The following is a 16,380-nucleotide window of genomic DNA, read 5'->3' as shown; positions in this document are numbered from 1 at the left end:
TCCATCAGTGGTATTGTGTGACTAAGTGCACATAGCTGATGGAGAAATAAGAATGTAACTTAAATGTAGTCAAGAAAAAGACCTAAAAGTCGGTCTAAGGGATCTAACTCCGCATCTTTTTTCTCTGAATACCCTCTTCCATATCACCCTGAAATATAGTCAATCATGAAAATTTTACGAGGCTGAAAAATCATATTTAAACTAGCTTAAACGATGATAGACTCAACTGCATTATAACTTATGAACAGACCATGAACGCATAGAATGGCTTACCCCATTTGACTCTGGCCTGCACTTAGCATGCACTATAGGACCTAACTGAGACTTGTCCAAATCTTCTGTTGATCCGTCTGGAGCATTCATGTACACCGCCCCTTTGTACATCCATTCCTCAGTTTCATCACTATAAAAGTCTTCAAATAGCTCACCACATAAAGCACATGAAGTTTGGTCTTCATCTGCAGGAACTGCCATCTCTTCATCATCCTTCTTTTCTACTGTTGGCTCTGTGGGTAAGAACCCTGGTACTGCTTCAGCTCCAAGTGCCTCTGCACCACTAAGCCACATACTACCACTTACAAACCATTTCCGAGAAGGATTCTGCTTATGATTCTTGGACATCCTGTTCTTGGTTACATGCCAATCCATGTGCTTACTGTGCTCTTCTTGGCACTTGAAGCGTAGACCACATGTTGTGCATTGCCTAGGGAGATCCCCATATAGAGCACTGATTGCAGACTCATTACGTATCTTGAGCATGTCCGCATCAAACTCAATTCCCAATGATCCCTGAATAGATAAACCAATTATACAAGATAAAGCAAGAAGAAACAAACTCTCAAGCAGTAGAAGGGATGACATGATATGAATAAATTACCTGACCAGTAGGCTGATTGTTCAACGAAATCAAACCTTGAGCCATGAGAGAGCCAATCAGACCAGAGAATGCGCCGCCCGGCTGTTGACTAGAGGCTCCCAGAGAAGCATTTTGAGAGATGGATCCTATTTGAGATAAAACCCCTGATGAAAGAGGATGCATGGCTTCCCCACCATGGATTGATAAGGATGGTCTAATGGTCGACCCTTGTGGAGGGTACCCATGACTTACGTGGGGTAACAAAGACTGCATTGGCCTTGGATTCATAGCAGATGAAGAAGGCAAATAATTAACTGGCATCTGATTCTGTTGATTTATATCATTAAGATGACTCTGGGAGACCTGGTTCTCGGGCCTATATAAAGGCTTACCATGCAAGCGGTTTGACATCGCATTACCAGGATTTGCCAAATGATGCAAGTGCGCTGAAGGTACAGGGAGAGAGTTGGATCCTCTAACACTCAAATGGGGCCACGTCCCATCAGGAAGAGCACGACCAAAACGTGAGTTAATATCTTGAATGCTATCAAATGGAGGAGCACCAAATTCACTGTTTGATGAGACTAATCCCATAGACGAAGTCAATACTTTCAAGTCCTTTCCTGCTCTTGTATTAACACGGTTGGATGAATGGGGGAAATTTTGTGACAAATTCCAGTTTTCTCGTAGTTGATGACTTCCACCATTCTTAATGTCAGAATCTAAATGAAAATCACTCGTGTTTCCTACTCTGGGTCTTGCCCTTACACTTCCTAATGCTGGGTTAGATGATCGCAAATATTCACCGGCTCTGCTACGATCTAGGGTAGGGCTCATATCTTCCCAATCGAACTCATCTTCCTCAGTGTTCTGCCATGGTGTAACCATCTTACTGTGGATGCCATTCATATCGCGAATTGGTTTATTGATGGTTACGTGTTTGCTGGTGTCAATTCCATATGCATCTATCAAAGCTCTAGGTCTTTCATGATCATTTCCTTGTCCTAAGTTTTCCTTTCTTCGCCATTCCATATGTTCATCATCTCTGCCAGTAGGTCGACCCACTCCATATTTGAAGGCTTGATTAGAAGGAATAGCTCCATCAATGAACCTCTTGGGAAAACCATCTGCTGCAGGGCCATTAGGGTCAAAAGAATAAAGGGTTATTTATAGTCGATCAAGTCTTACAGATCTAGAGACTGCAAGCCTAACGAGAATTACCTCCAATTACAGAAGACGAGAGGGCCACACTTCCAGCTGTACCAGACCTTGGTCCAGACAAGGAAGATGGGCTCTCTAACTGATCGTCAAAATCATCATATCCACCGAGTGAATTTTGGCCATACACTCTTGCACTAGAATTTATGCCTCTCAAATTCTGCATGTCAAGCAGGAAATATGCATATCAGGTATAAGTTACTATGAGGCTAGCCTAATCGGATACCAGGTTTTCTTAGTAATGGAATTCGATATAAACACAACATAACTTCATGGTAGCAGACGCATCCATAGAAGAATGTCATCTCTGTTCATAATTACAAACAGAAAGGCTTACACTTTCAGCAGCTGAGGGCTCCAGCCTACGAAGGTATTTTGGATTAACATGAATGCCCCTAGTTGGTTGAGTAGGCTCAGAAGCCCCTAACGAAGACTGTTGGTTTGTTGCAGATGAAAGTTGCAATTGCACTTCAATCTTGCGTAGTACAGGCGGTGGAAAAACACTTGACCAAGTCCCAAACAGATGGCGCATTGAAGGATGTAAACTCGGATGCGCTTGCCTGTATGCTAGACAGAAGACCTAAAGCAGCAGACAAAGAACCAAAACATCTTATGAGCATGCTTCAGCCCTATACAAATTCAATAAAGCAAACATCTCCTTGTAGCCTGCTCACCTCTGGTAGACGGGATGAGAAATAACGAACATAATCCCGTCCAATGTTCTTAACGATGCTGTCTAATAGATACAGAGAAGGCAACTTTTGCTCAACTGGAGCCTGCATATACATGAAATTTTCTATCATAAAAATTCTGTACTCATGTATTCACACACCAACAAAGTAACTCAGTTCACTAAACCACAAACTAAACACTCTTCTCTAATTCCACAATCAAAAACCTACAGTGACGCTTCAATGGCAGAAAAAACAGACCTCAAGGATTCGAGTGCAAATGGCATTAGCGATTCCTTCACCGTGTTCCCGTTGTTCACCAGCGATAATAGTGAGATCAGTAATAATAGGCTTGGAATTAAAAGTAAGCTCTCCCAAAACAACCTCATAAAGCTGAACAATCTCATCCATAACCGGAGGCAAAACCTCCTCACCACCACCGAACTCATCTTCACGCTGATTAAGCAGAGCCTTGAATCTGTCAAGCAACGACGGCGGTGGCGGCGGTTTCTGCGGCAACTCAACGGACATCGTTTTGCGACCAGTGGTGTTGGTGGTGGTGCTGCTATTAATCGAAAGAAGCCTTGGGTCGAGGAGTTTCTCTGATTCCATTCCCCCTTCCAAAATTCAATAGTGAAGAGTGATAAATAGTGGCAGCATAAGGGGCTAGGGTTTCTGTTCCACCATGGAAACTCGAATCGCCACCCTCAGAGAGAGAGAGAGAAAGAGAGAGATCGATAACGGAAGTTTTTTTTTTTTTTTTTAGCGAAGAGGATTTTATTTTATTTCTCAATTTTGTATCTCTATTTTCTGTAAATCTCGGTTTTATCCTCTTTTTTTTTGTAAAGTTATCAACTACAGCCAACTACTTTTTACTCGAACCCACTTTTACTGTGGCCTCATTAATTTTACCATAATGGGATAATTTTAGGGATGGCACAGTGATTTGCCAAAACAATTGGTAGTCAACATTTGTTACAAGTACAACTAGTGTTACCCAACGAGATCATGTAAACTATATAAAGACCCTCTCATTGCACACAATGAAGCTATATGAGATTCACAATATCACTCGTTTTCAAAACATTTGTCTCTTCTGCTTCTCCCCCAGCTATAACATTTTTTTTCTACTTCCAAGTTCTTGTAACTCTAGCTCGTCTTCTTTCGAAAACACTTTGCCTTTTTTCTTGAGTATTTCTCTAAGAACACCTCCAATTCAATGGTACTTTTGCAGATGCTTTTGCATAGTACTTTATTTTCTTTTCTTTTGTTAAGCTTACGACAAGATATTGACGTGACAACTAAGCTCACAGAATAAAGAGACAATGGGATTGCGGCAGAAGATCTGGAGATAAATAGTTGTTGGACTTTGTTTACGTTTTTCATGCTTGATGATGAATGCTGTGATGAAGAAGAGATGAGTCTCTGAATCACGATCACCATGAGATCGTGATTAGAGCTTCATCAGATTGAGATAACCATGAGAATGAGATCTTGATTGTTGTTCATATTTGATACGATTACGAAGATCTCTACAGAGTATAAAAGATATTGTGAGTTCACACGGTAATATCAACCGCAATTTACTTTTTTTTTCCTTAAATAAACTAAAATAAACCATACATTCGTTTGTGTCTTAAATTAGGTATAGCTCAGTTTTTCTTTCGGTTTTTCTTTCGGTTTTTCTTTATCACTAAAAACTTTTTAATGCTTTGAGTTACCAATCGGGTCAATTTTTGGCTTTTTAGTTTATGTTTTTGTTTGCCTCTCTTTATTCTACGGGCTTGGTTTCCTTCTATCATTTATTTGGGATTCACACACTTAATATGTCTCGTTGCATTTCTTCATTAAAGCATGCATGCTTAGTAAAGTGTAACTCTGGGAAACTTATTGATCGCCTGTTTGGTACAACTATTGTATATTAGTTTTCTTGATTACTACTAGTAGTAGCTAATTAAGTACACTGTACACACCATTTCGCTCGTTCACACGGTAATATATCAACCGCAATTTACTTTTTTTTTTCTTAAATAAACCATACATTCGTTTGTGTCTTAAATAAACACATAACAAGTTCCAATCCGGTAATAATCAACCACAACTTAGTTTTCTTAAGTAAACCAAGATCAGCTGCCGCTACTCTGACGTAAAGATTTTGACCTTCTTCTGCGTCATTTCGGATATCCATGAGCTCTCCGGTCCAAATTAGGCAGCCCGATCTGCCTTGCCGGAGATCAGCATTCGCAAACGCAGTACAATTACAATCCATCTTGCACCTCTCCCTACATTCTTCCTCCTCCCCAATACTTCTGTCCACAATCGCAGTTCTAGTAACCGGCAACTTCATTCTCTTCAGCCATAAAAACATATCTCCGCGACAGCTTAGTTCCGTCCTCCTCACACATCCGTTTGACCAGTCATTCAACTCCCACGCACGAGGGTCCTTAGGTATGAACCCTGGGATACAAGCACACATGGGCGTCTTTGTGTAGGCACAGTAACTGTAAGGTCCACATACCTTGTACACATCGCATTCATCTCTTGGCAAAGCCCATATCATGCTCCAGTTCGTTAACTGCGGAATCCAAGTATATTGTTGGAAACGTCCTGAAGGACTCACTCTCAACCTAGAGTAGGTATCGTGGTTGGTCTTGTTCATCATGAATGTGTATGTGATCTCTTCTTTATTCATTGTGAAATTATCAAACATGTCATTCAACTGTCGCCTATCCGGTATACCACCAAACCGGATTCCGTTCCATGGACCGGTCCGATACACTGGAACGTCTTTACTCCATAGAAAAAACTCAGGAACCCCTTGAGTTTCGAGTTTGTACGAATAGTTACCGCTCGCTGGATCATCAGGACTTCTCCAAGATCTTAGGAATCTGTTGTATCCAGTTTTAAAATCCAAACCAAGTTTCATTTCCGGAAGTAAAGTTTCTGTCGGATAATCGAATCTCTGCCACAAAACTCCACTTGTGTCGTTGTTAGCGTATCTCATCACGAAGTTGCCGTTAGCGAGAAGCTCTGCCACGACTGGAGAACTCGCGTCTCTTTTGGTGAGATTCGTTGACCAAACAGTGTTGTTGGAGTGGTCGAGGAGTACGAGGTTAGTGTCGGAGATTTTGAAAGTTCCAATGGAACTGGAGAGAGGGCTGTATCTGTTGGCAACCCATACATAAGTTCTCTCGGAGGTTTTCTTGTACCATATCCCAAGATACCAACGAGAAGTGCCCGAGGAAGGTTTGAAGAAACCAAGCTCGAAGACATCACCAGGAGACACAATGGTTCGGTTGCTTGAGATTGTAAGAGAATCTGTAGGTGACAAAGTATTGACATGGATTGAAAACGCAGGACGAAAGAGAGTCAAGACTAGGAAGAAGGAGAAGGTGTAAAAATGGTGGTAGACGATGTTTCGTACGCCACCTCTCATCTCTCTCCACCAATTTCATTTATGTTCTTCTATCTCATTCCTTCATTTATAGACTTTTTCATTGAGGGTCGATTGGTTTAAAATACATACAAGACAAGATAAAATGTAATAATCAAATCATCTAATAAGGTATATAAGAACAAAATACAAATTTAATTAAGTAAAAACATAATATATTACGAATGCATGCAAGATGAATTTTTGTTTATATCTTAACTCTAAGCTTTTATATGCATAAAAACCATACATTATATTATTTTAAGGTTACCACTTAGCAAATAAAGCAAAATGTGAATCCAACATTTCATGACTTAATTCCTTGCATTTTTTCCAACAATTTTTGTGTCATTAGTCAATACTCCCCTTTTACCATTAAATCTACGCGTGATATTAATATCTCACTCTTCCAACATAACATATATATATATATATATATATACATTTTTGAAAGACATTTATGAAATAAATCTTCAAGTTCAAACTTATTTACAATTATGCCATTAGCATTAAATCTATATATACATTTTTGAAGATATTTATGAAATAAATCCTCAAATTCAAACCTATTTACAATCATGTTATTAGCATTAAATATTTTTAATTTTAATTTATAAATATAATTTTATTATATTTCTCTCTCCTTAATCAATCAACAACTAATTACAATATCTCATTAAATATTTATTTTGTAAAATTCATAAATATTTCCTAAAATATCACCTTAATTTATTACAATATTTAATGCTAACAATAAAAATGTATTTGCAAATCTCAATAAATCTTTACGTTGTCCGTTTTATCTGCAAAAAAAGGAAAATAAAAAGAATTATCATATTTCATAATTATTTCTGAATCATATGTAAACAATTCTAAAATTAAGATATTTTAAAGATAATGTATACTTGATTAGCAAGATTTTTGGTAATGTATTTTTTTTTTTGCATTTTTCGTTATTTGGATTTTGAAAAACGTGCATGTTGTAATTAAGCAAAGAACAAAAATTGTGTTTGGATATCTAGCGGGATGAATTTGGGTATTAATATAAATTGAAAAATTATTTCATTGACTGTTAGTAAATCATCAATTCATTATTTTGTTAATACCATCTACATTTGAATATTAGGCAGATCTAATTAAGTTTATTAAATAACGATTATGTAAAATAAACAAACAATACTTCGGTATACCATATGTTTTATTCTGAATTTAACAATTTAAACCGGTAAACCTAAATTTTTAAACCAGTAAACCTAAATAATATAGATATAAGAGATATATATTTAAATTTTGCAAAACATTAGTCATATATATAGTTAATCTACTAAAAAGTTACATTTTTATTTTACTTTTAAAAATATAGTCATGCGGTGTATCGCGAGTTAAAACCTAGTGTATTTTGTTCAGCCAGCACCATGGTGCATGTGTTGTGCTCTCAAGTCCATATTTTATACATTAAATGTAGGGTAGAATATTATTTCGCATTTATATGGTCGACGATTTTATAAGAAAAAAAAAAAGAGAATCGTTGCGATGGAGGAGGAAAAAGAAGCTCGTAGTGATCCAATTAAGTCCAACATTACATAAGGTTACTATGTAACTTAACAGGACCAATTTGTGATAGAGTTCCGGAGTAGCTGGTCAGATAAATTACCTTTCAACACTTTGCAACTCTTACTGAATAACAACAACACACAATTGAAGGCAATTCGGTTTCCCACGCAAAAAGGTTCTCAATATTATATTTCTTAACAAGGCCCATATACAATGAAGCAGGCCTGTTAAAATTGTGTCAGTGTTATTCAACGAAATTAGTTTTAATGGGCCACAAATACAGAAGATCCACTATGTTTCGTTCACAGCACACAACTATATAGCCTTATGTTAAATTAGGGTAAAGTGGTCTCTTAGTTTTGGCCGCCGAGCATATAATTTCTCTCTTTTCTATTCTGTTCTTTCCCTTCTCTCGTGGTTTTTTTTTTTTTTTACCTCGGCTTCACACTTGATGTCTGATTTAGACTATGTAATAGCAAAAACTGTTGGGTGGGACTATGAGAATACTGTTATATATAATCCGGATCAGTCATCAATATATACTTTCTCTTTGCAAAAGGAAAGTAAAAAAGGAACTATTCTTTCCGAGCCATTTATAAGTTTTAAACTTTTAATTGATTGATTTTTATTTGGATCTTGGGGTTTGAAGCTAGAACATTTGTTTCTATGTTTTTATTTTCTACGGATTTTTTTTTTTTAAAAAGAGCTAATAATCAAAACAATAATATTTGTAAATCTCGTATTTAAAACTCGCCGCCGGCCGCCGCTGACTGTTCTTTCCCTTCGGCGACTTTATCCAGTCAGTAACGCGTCGTTCGAAATATTTTTTAGCAATCCCATTAACAACGAATCAGATGAATCAGGCCTGTTAATAGCCCATACCGTTTTATATCTTCTCAAGAAAAAGAAAAAAAATCACATTAATAGAAACTTTGACGCTTCATCTATAATCTCAAACCTATATTTCCAAGTGCATATTCATCAAATCAAACACATGATGAGGAAACAATAATAGTGGCAAATCTCTGAGGTTTGTTCACTCAAATGTTTCTATAGAAAGAGCAAAAACATCTCTTTAAGACTCAAGTCTCTCTATTCGATTGCTGGCTTCGTGATGCTTCTTAACGAGAGTTCTAGTATTGTTGAGCAAGCTGTGTAAGTGAAGTCATGTTCTTGATTTGAATGTAAATAGTTCTAGCTTGAAAACCAAAACATAATTTGCAGATGAGCACAACAGCTCAATGTGATCGGATAATTTGAACTATATGACTCTTATTGGCAATATGATTCCTTGCCTAATCCTAGCTGATATAGGCTTCTCCAAACAACATAGTAGAACAAAAAAAACACAAATTTAAAATAGCATAATTTTTTATTTAAACGTAAAACTTATTGAATCCATTATAATAAGCCTAATTAGTACCCTTTTAGTAAGAAGAAGAACTTGAAATTGGATATCGAACTGAGCCAGCCAGGCTTATGACTAAACCGGTTCAGGTTATAGAAAATATTTGTTGCTGAGATTGGCGACTCAATAAAACATAATTGGTTTAACCGGAGATATGAATAAACTATAGTTTCGATTCACGACGAGTTCATTGCTTGGGCCCTATTTGCCTAAAAACACATATTAATGGGCTTTATAATTTCGGCCCAACTTTTACTGTTCTTTAGTACTTAATTAGGCTCTGCCGCTCTGGTATTCGAGTGTTCATTCGTTCCCACTTCCCAGAGAGAGCAAGCGGAAGGAGACGAAAAGGAAGAGTTAATCACATCACCGGAGAACTCCTTTAGCGAAAGAAAGGTACATTTCATTTCTGTAATAAAAGCAAGTCTTTTTTCTTACAAACCCGTGGTTTGATTTTCATTGTTTAGTTAGGGTTTATGTGCTCTCTTTCAATTGAGTGTACCGTACCTGCTAAAAAAAAGTGATCTTGCTAGTGTCGTTTGATATGGAGCTTTCTAGGGTTTTGTGTGTGTGTGTAATTTTAAGGGTTTTGTTGTGATTATCAGCTGCTTCTGTGCTTGGTCATCGCCAATGGAAAACCCTAGTAAAAGACAGAAGTGCCGTACACAACAAGATGTGGGGGATTCAAGTTCTCCTGGTCTCGTGTCTGGTCTGTGGCTTGAAGATAATACGATGCGTGTGGGATTGCGTTTTAAAGATATAGCTGAGATGAAGAAGGCAGTAGACTGGTGGTCCATTAAGAGGCAGCACAAATGTTTACTGATTAGAGAGATGGACAAGGACATGTATGTGTTTGAGTGTGTGAGATTGGGATGCAAGTGGTCAATTCGTGCTTCTCGAATAAAAGAAGACGGTCTTTTGAAGATAACCAAGTGTACTGGTCCACATACTTGTCACCCTAACGATGCATCAGAATTTAAATTCAAGTTTATAGATAGTGAGATTGAACGTGTGGTCAGGGTACAGCCCATGCTCTCAACTGCAGAGTTAGATAAGTTGTGGGAAGAAAAACATGGCTATTCCCTTGATGGTGTGGAGGAGGTGGACCATGATGCAAAAGGAGTTTTGCGGGCTGCCAAAGAGAAAGCTATCAAAAGAGTCTTTGGAGATTGGGTTAAGAGTTTCGGGTTCACACCCAAGTTAATGTCTGCGCTTCAGTCTTCTAATGGTCTGCTAGTGGACTGGCAATATGATTCTTTGCCTAATACTGAGCACGCCTCTTTCCGTGGTGTGTTTTGGGCATTTTCACAGTCTATCCAAGGGTTCCAGCACTGTAGACCTCTGATCGTTGTGGACACCAAAAACTTGGGAGGTAAATACAAAATGAAACTTATGATTGCCTCTGCGTTTGATGCAGCCAATCAGTATTTTCCTCTTGCCTTTGCGGTTACTAAGGAAGTATCTGTTGATAGCTGGCGCTGGTTTCTCACTAGTATCAGAGACAAGTTAACACAGAGGCAAGGGATTTGCCTTATCTCCAGTCCGGACCCGGACATAGTCACTGTTATTAACGAACCCGGGTCTCAGTGGAAAGAACCCTGGGCTTATCACAGGTTCTGTCTGGATCATCTTTGCTCCCAACTCCGGAGCGTTGCTCCAGACTACGACGACAATATGGAGTATCTTGTGGATAATGGCTGGGACGTCAAGTAAGAAGGAAGAATTTGATTCCTACATGTTGGAGATCAAAGAGAAGAATCCAGAAGCTTGGAAATGGTTAGACCAAATCCCTTCACATCAGTGGGCTCTGGCTCATGACAGTGGTAGTCGGAGATACGGAATCATGAGGATAAAAACTCAATTTCTCTTTGCTGTCTGTAAAAGATTTCCGAAAGCTGCGATGGCAGGGGGTGTGATGCTTCTGTTTGGTAAACTGAGAGACGTTTTTGAGGAGACTTTTAGCCGGACCCGTGGTATGGTTCACAGCGGCTATGTGTACTCAAAATCTGTCATGCGGAAGTTTGACGAGTTAAAGAAAGATTCCAATACTAATTGCGTGATAACGCCATTGGAAAGAGAAGCATATAAGGTCTCAACGGCCTCGAAGAAGCAAAAAAGGTGTATGGATAAGGTTAATGTCTCCACCAGTGAGATTGTTCAGTTGAAGGAGTCAACCTGCACTTGTGGAGAGTTTCAAATGAAAAAGTTCCCATATCTGCACGCTCTAGCTGTCTGTAATAAGCTGAAAATCAACCCGATGCAGTATGTAGATGACTGTTACACTGTTGAACGGTATCACAAAACGTACGCGGCTGCATTTTCTCCTGTTCCTGAGATATCAGCTTGGCCAGAAGCTTCTGGAGTTCCAACATCGCTTGCTCCGGTCATAAACCAGTCAGGTAAGTCTCGGGAAAAGGGCTATTTCATATCTGTACATTTTTAGAAGTGCGAATTTCTACGTCTACAAACTACCAGTGGACATATACTCTAACAAAATTCAAAATTCATACCTATACTTTTGAAATTAAGCCAAATTCAAAGTCCACGCTGACTCAGAATCCACGTGTGTTCTGATGTGGCATCGTCTTCTCCAAACTATGTCGTTTTGCTCCTTTTATTTCGAAAAAATGTCCAAAATAGCAACTCCCTTTATTTGAACCCACAACCTCTATGTCGTTTTAACTCTGCTTTAAACCAGTTGATCCGACAACCGTATACGAAAGTAACACACACTTTTATAATTGTAAACCTAAAAAATTGACCTATTTAATCCATCGTTCACACACATGATCCGACAACCATATACATGGCTCACTCGAATCTTTGTAGCTCCTCGATAAACACAATCAATTTATCACTTATACGTTCATCTTTTCTAGTAATTTTGTGTTAATTAATTTTTAAAGATTCAAATGAAAACAATGGATTATTAAAGTTTTGTTACCAACTGAATGTTTAGTTAGACGATGGATTATCAAACAATGGATTACAGATTTCTGCATCTCAGGTCCATAAGTTATGGAAGAGGAAAAAATCGACGGCATACTACGACGCTCTCACGCGTAATGGCGACGGAGCTGCCTGCTTCAAGCAAGGCATCGCCCTTCTCTTCCTGTGGCAACGCCATGTCCAGAAGAAGAAGAACTCTCGATTTCTTAATTTCAGGGAAGAGGAAGAACAAATGAATTTTAAAAACGAAAATCAAACCATGAACCCTAGATTTCTTATTTTTCCCCTAATTCCAAACGATGTTGATTTATATTATCTAAAACTAGGTATTATTTAGGTTTATAAGTACAAAAGTGTATGTTAGTTTTATATACGGTTGTTGGATCAACTGGTTACAAGCAAACCTACTCCATCGTACAAGTTAAGGGTTCGAACCTAGTGTTTGGCCATTTTGAACATTTTTTTTGCAATAAAAAGAGCAGACCACGTCGTTTGGAGCAGACGATGCCACATTATTATACAAGTTGAGTCTGAGTCAGTATCCGTTAATGTGGACTTTGGAATTTGGCTCAATTTTGAAAGTATATGTATGAATTTTGAATTTTATTAAAGTATATGTCTAAATTGGCACTAGTAGTTTGTATAGGTAGAAATTCGCACTTTTGAAAATGTACATGTATGAAATGGCCCTTTTTCTGGTAAGTCTCTATATATGTACTTGAAACAAATCCGCACTGGTGAGCTGAAAAAGTTAGTTAGACAGATTTGATCAATTAAACAGGGCTGAGGAATTAGGATTATGGCTGGCTTATGTACATTATTAAAAGTCTTACTGAATTATATTTATGTAGTATCTAGCTCTCGACGTTTTGGGAAGTATAGGGTTAAACCGGTTCATGATGTCTAATATTATTGTAGCTTTGTGTTATTGCAGTCTCTTATATATCTGATACCATGTTTGTGTTATCTTGTAAAAGGAAAAGATGATGATGATTATGATGAGGACGAAGATGATGAAGATGATGAAGAAGATGAAGTTGAAGATGAAGAAGAAGATGATGATGAGTGGTAGTATTGAAATAAGCAGCTTGTTTATCAATGAGATATAACATAAGATCAGTAGGATTCCTTGGTGCTCTTTACTTTTTAAACAGCCTTTTGAAGTTTGGGTTTGCTTTACTTCAATCACTTTCTTCTTTTTCTTCACACGTTTAGCTAAAATCAACTCCTTTGAGATAGAACTGCAAAGTCAACAAAACAATAAACCAAATTTGAATTGTCGCCGGTCTAATATATGGACCGGGTCGTAAGGATTTGGGCTCTATCTTTAACTCTTTTATTTTTATTTACCGAACTGATAAAAATTTACACGGCTTCTTCTTTACCACTCAACTTGTTGCGTCTCTGTTTATCTTCCTAATCCGTACAGTTTCTCTTCTCTTCTTTTCTCAAAAAGAAAATGGAATGGATAAATTCACTGCCCAAAATCGAGCTTCATGCTCATCTCAACGGCTCCATTAGAGACTCAACTCTTCTGTAAGTCCCCCAAAACTATCTTCTTTCTTTACGAGTTCTGTTCGTTTATATCTTCCGTATCTGCAACTTCTTGCAGTTGCACTGATCAATTGTGAACGCCCAATTTCGATTCTGAAGTTTTCTTTTAATCTGATGGGTTTTGTTTCTTTTGATGGACAGAGAGCTTGCTAGGGTTCTTGGTGAGAAAGGTGTTATAGTTTTTGCTGATGTTGAACATGTCATTCAGAAGAGTAAAGTCTTTAGCTTTAGAATTCGTTTGTTCTTTATTATGCTGAGTTTGGTGGTCTACTCAAGTGTCACAAGTACGTTTTTCATGTTTGGTCTAGAAGTCAAAAGGTTAAATCTTTCTCGTTTGATGTGTTTTTTTATAGATGGTCGATCTTTGGTTGAAGTCTTCAAGTTGTTTGATTTGATCCATAAGCTCACTACTGATCACAAAACCGTCACTAGGATTACAAGAGAAGTAAAACCCTATTTTTATTTACCATTTACTAGTTTGCTTTTTTTATAAAGTAAATGTTGACTTTAGTGATCTTATCTTGACAGGTTGTAGAAGACTTTGCTTTAGAGAATGTGGTGTATCTTGAGTTAAGAACCACTCCAAAGGTACACAATTTGGCATTACTTTTTGCAATTTCTCCTAAGTTAGATTTTTCTACATTTGAAAAATGGTGTTTGTTGGTAGAGGAATGATTCAATTGGTATGAGTAAACGGTCTTATATGGAAGCTGTAATCGAAGGTTTGAGATCTGTCAGTGAAGTCGATATTGATTTTGTGACGGCATCTGATTCTCAAAAACTGCACAATGCCTGTGATGGAATTGGAAGAAAGAAGATTTATGTTAGGCTTCTTCTCAGTATTGACCGTAGAGAGACAACCGAGTCTGCAATGGAAACTGTAAGTGTTGGCAAAACAAGCAATGCGACTCAAAAACTTAAAGTACTAATGCAGCAAACAGCTCTAACAATCTCCTTTTTTTCACTCATAAGGTTAAGCTCGCATTGGAAATGAGAGATGTTGGGGTAGTTGGTATCGATCTATCAGGGAATCCTCTTATTGGAGACTGGTAACTTCTTTGTAACATTTCTTCTTCTACTTGGTCCTTTGTTTCGCTCTATGAGTTGCTTCTGACCATCTTCCAAGGTACTGTAGGAACACTTTCTTACCTGCATTACAGTTTGCTAAAGACAATGATCTACACATCACTCTTCACTGTGGAGAGGTATTAACTCTTGAAACTCAACTAAACGAGTTTCAAATGTTTTTCATTAGTTTGTCTACTACTTTCTCCATCTTAGTGCATTGTAGGTCCCCAATCCAAAAGAAATCCAATCCATGCTTGATTTCAAACCGCATCGAGTTGGCCATGCTTGTTTCTTCAGAGATGAAGATTTTACAAAATTGAAATCTTTCCGGATTCCGGTAATAGCTTACATTGTTCTTTGTTTCACATCACTTATGATCTAATAACAATATTCTAAACGATTCAATATTCTAATTTTTGCAGATTGAGATATGTCTAACATCCAACATCGTAACCAAATCGATATCTTCCATCGATATACACCATTTCGGTTAGACTTTGTCTTTGTCTTTACTTCCCATTCTCCTTTGTCTATTTTTTTAAATGCATTGAAGCTAAAACTAAAGCTATTGGGATCTTGACATGATCTTCTTAATCTTGATCTTAACAGTTGATCTCTACAAGGCAAACCATCCATTGATTCTATGCACTGATGACTTTGGAGTATTTTCCACAAGCCTCTGCAATGAGTACGCTCTCGCTGTTCGTTCCTTTGGTGAGATCCAGAACCTGAGCTCAAATCCCCACAGTTACAGAGCTTTTCTGTTTCTTGAGTCTGGTGGTTTAGTTTATACATTGTCAAGAATCTAAAGTTGTGCATTTTCCTATGTAGGTCTTAGTAAAAGAGAAACCTTTGCATTGGCTAGAACCGCTATAGAGGCGACGTTTGCAGAAGATGAAGTCAAGCAACAACTTAGGTTGGTTTATGATTCAGCCTCGCCACAGTATGTTTAGTGGCCTCAAACATTACCGGTTTACTTGATTTTCTTAGTTTACACCAAATCGGAACAAAATATGTTTTGGTTTATTGGTTGGTTCGAATTAAGTTCATTCGTCTCCAAAATTTCGGTTATACCATTTTATAAGAAAAAGATTGATTATTTCGGTTCTTATCCCGGTTCGGTATTACAAATCGACGGATCTCGCCACGTGTACAAAAGCATCCCCGTGTTTCACTATTTTTACACGTGTCACAAGTCAAAACCCTCAAGCAGCGAAAACCTAGTCGCCTCTATGATTAAAAATTCGAATTCCAAAGTTACTCAAAATTAAAAATTAAAATTAATGAGGAAGACGAAGACGAAGTCGAAGACGAAGACGAAGCTTTGTTGATCAATGGCGTTTTACAGATCCTTTAGAAAGCTAGTTGAAATCAATCACCGGAAAACAAGACCGTTCTTCACCGCCGCAACCGCTTCATCACCTTCCGGCGGAACCGTCTCTCTGATCCCACCGCAGTTTTCGCCGTTGTTCCCACACTTCTCACATCGATTGTCTCCGATTTCGAAATGGTTCGTTCCTCTTCATGGACCTCTCTTCTTGTCTTCTCCTCCTTGGAAACTGCTTCAGTCTGCCACACCTCTGCATTGGCGCGGAAACGGCGCTGTTTTCAAGAAGGTCGAAGCTCTGAATCTTGGATTGGATCGAATTAGAAGAAGAACTAGGTTTCC

General features: G+C 38.0%; 4 protein-coding genes and 1 pseudogene across 5 annotated transcripts in view; 3 read left to right on the top strand and 2 right to left on the bottom strand.

The window, feature by feature from the left end:
- LOC104737344 (polyadenylation and cleavage factor homolog 4) overlaps positions 1-3,510 on the bottom strand; it is a gene marked incomplete in the record, with an annotated part of 5,658 nt that extends 2,148 nt beyond the window's left edge. The window contains 7 exon segments of the mRNA XM_019234699.1: positions 1-148; positions 274-789; positions 878-1,986; positions 2,078-2,234; positions 2,412-2,654; positions 2,749-2,850; positions 3,007-3,510. Coding sequence (XP_019090244.1) covers positions 104-148; positions 274-789; positions 878-1,986; positions 2,078-2,234; positions 2,412-2,654; positions 2,749-2,850; positions 3,007-3,357 — 2,523 coding nt within the window.
- Positions 4,772-6,181, bottom strand: LOC104738444 (S-locus-specific glycoprotein S13-like). The gene has a single exon (XM_010458619.1). The coding sequence runs from the start codon at positions 6,179-6,181 to the stop codon at positions 4,772-4,774; it is 1,410 nt and encodes a 469-aa protein (XP_010456921.1).
- Positions 9,453-13,322, top strand: LOC104737342 (annotated as a pseudogene).
- LOC104737341 (adenosine deaminase-like protein) lies at positions 13,483-15,820 on the top strand. Its single transcript, XM_010457492.2, has 11 exons — positions 13,483-13,625; positions 13,785-13,855; positions 13,997-14,088; positions 14,172-14,231; positions 14,311-14,523; positions 14,616-14,692; positions 14,779-14,848; positions 14,935-15,048; positions 15,134-15,200; positions 15,321-15,425; positions 15,543-15,820. Exons 1-11 carry the CDS (start codon positions 13,549-13,551, stop codon positions 15,662-15,664), a joined length of 1,068 nt encoding a protein of 355 aa, XP_010455794.1. The 5' UTR covers positions 13,483-13,548; the 3' UTR covers positions 15,665-15,820.
- Positions 15,971-16,380, top strand: part of LOC104737339 (cardiolipin synthase (CMP-forming), mitochondrial-like) — a 2,784-nt gene continuing 2,374 nt past the window's right edge. Inside the window, exon 1 of one of the 2 annotated variants that reach the window (XM_010457488.2) lies at positions 15,971-16,374. In XM_010457488.2, the coding sequence (XP_010455790.1) occupies positions 16,046-16,374 (329 nt within the window). In that variant the 5' untranslated portion in view covers positions 15,971-16,045. The remainder of the gene's footprint in view (positions 16,375-16,380) is intronic. The other variant, XM_010457487.2, reaches the window with a different exon arrangement.

The sequence above is a fragment of the Camelina sativa genome, chromosome 13, assembly GCF_000633955.1.
Source record: "Camelina sativa cultivar DH55 chromosome 13, Cs, whole genome shotgun sequence".
NCBI lineage: Eukaryota > Viridiplantae > Streptophyta > Magnoliopsida > Brassicales > Brassicaceae > Camelina > Camelina sativa.
This window is presented reverse-complemented; position numbering and strand designations above follow the sequence as displayed.

Excerpts from the sequence above, each read along its gene's own strand:
- LOC104738444 (XM_010458619.1), bottom strand. The coding sequence starts at position 6,181 with ATGAGAGGTGGCGTACGAAACATCGTCTACCACCATTTTTACACCTTC.
- LOC104737341 (XM_010457492.2), top strand. The coding sequence starts at position 13,549 with ATGGAATGGATAAATTCACTGCCCAAAATCGAGCTTCATGCTCATCTC. Across the intron at positions 14,693-14,778 it reads AATCCTCTTATTGGAGACTG|GAACACTTTCTTACCTGCAT; the intron begins GTAACTTCTTTG and ends AAGGTACTGTAG. Across the intron at positions 15,426-15,542 it reads TCTCGCTGTTCGTTCCTTTG|GTCTTAGTAAAAGAGAAACC; the intron begins GTGAGATCCAGA and ends TTTCCTATGTAG.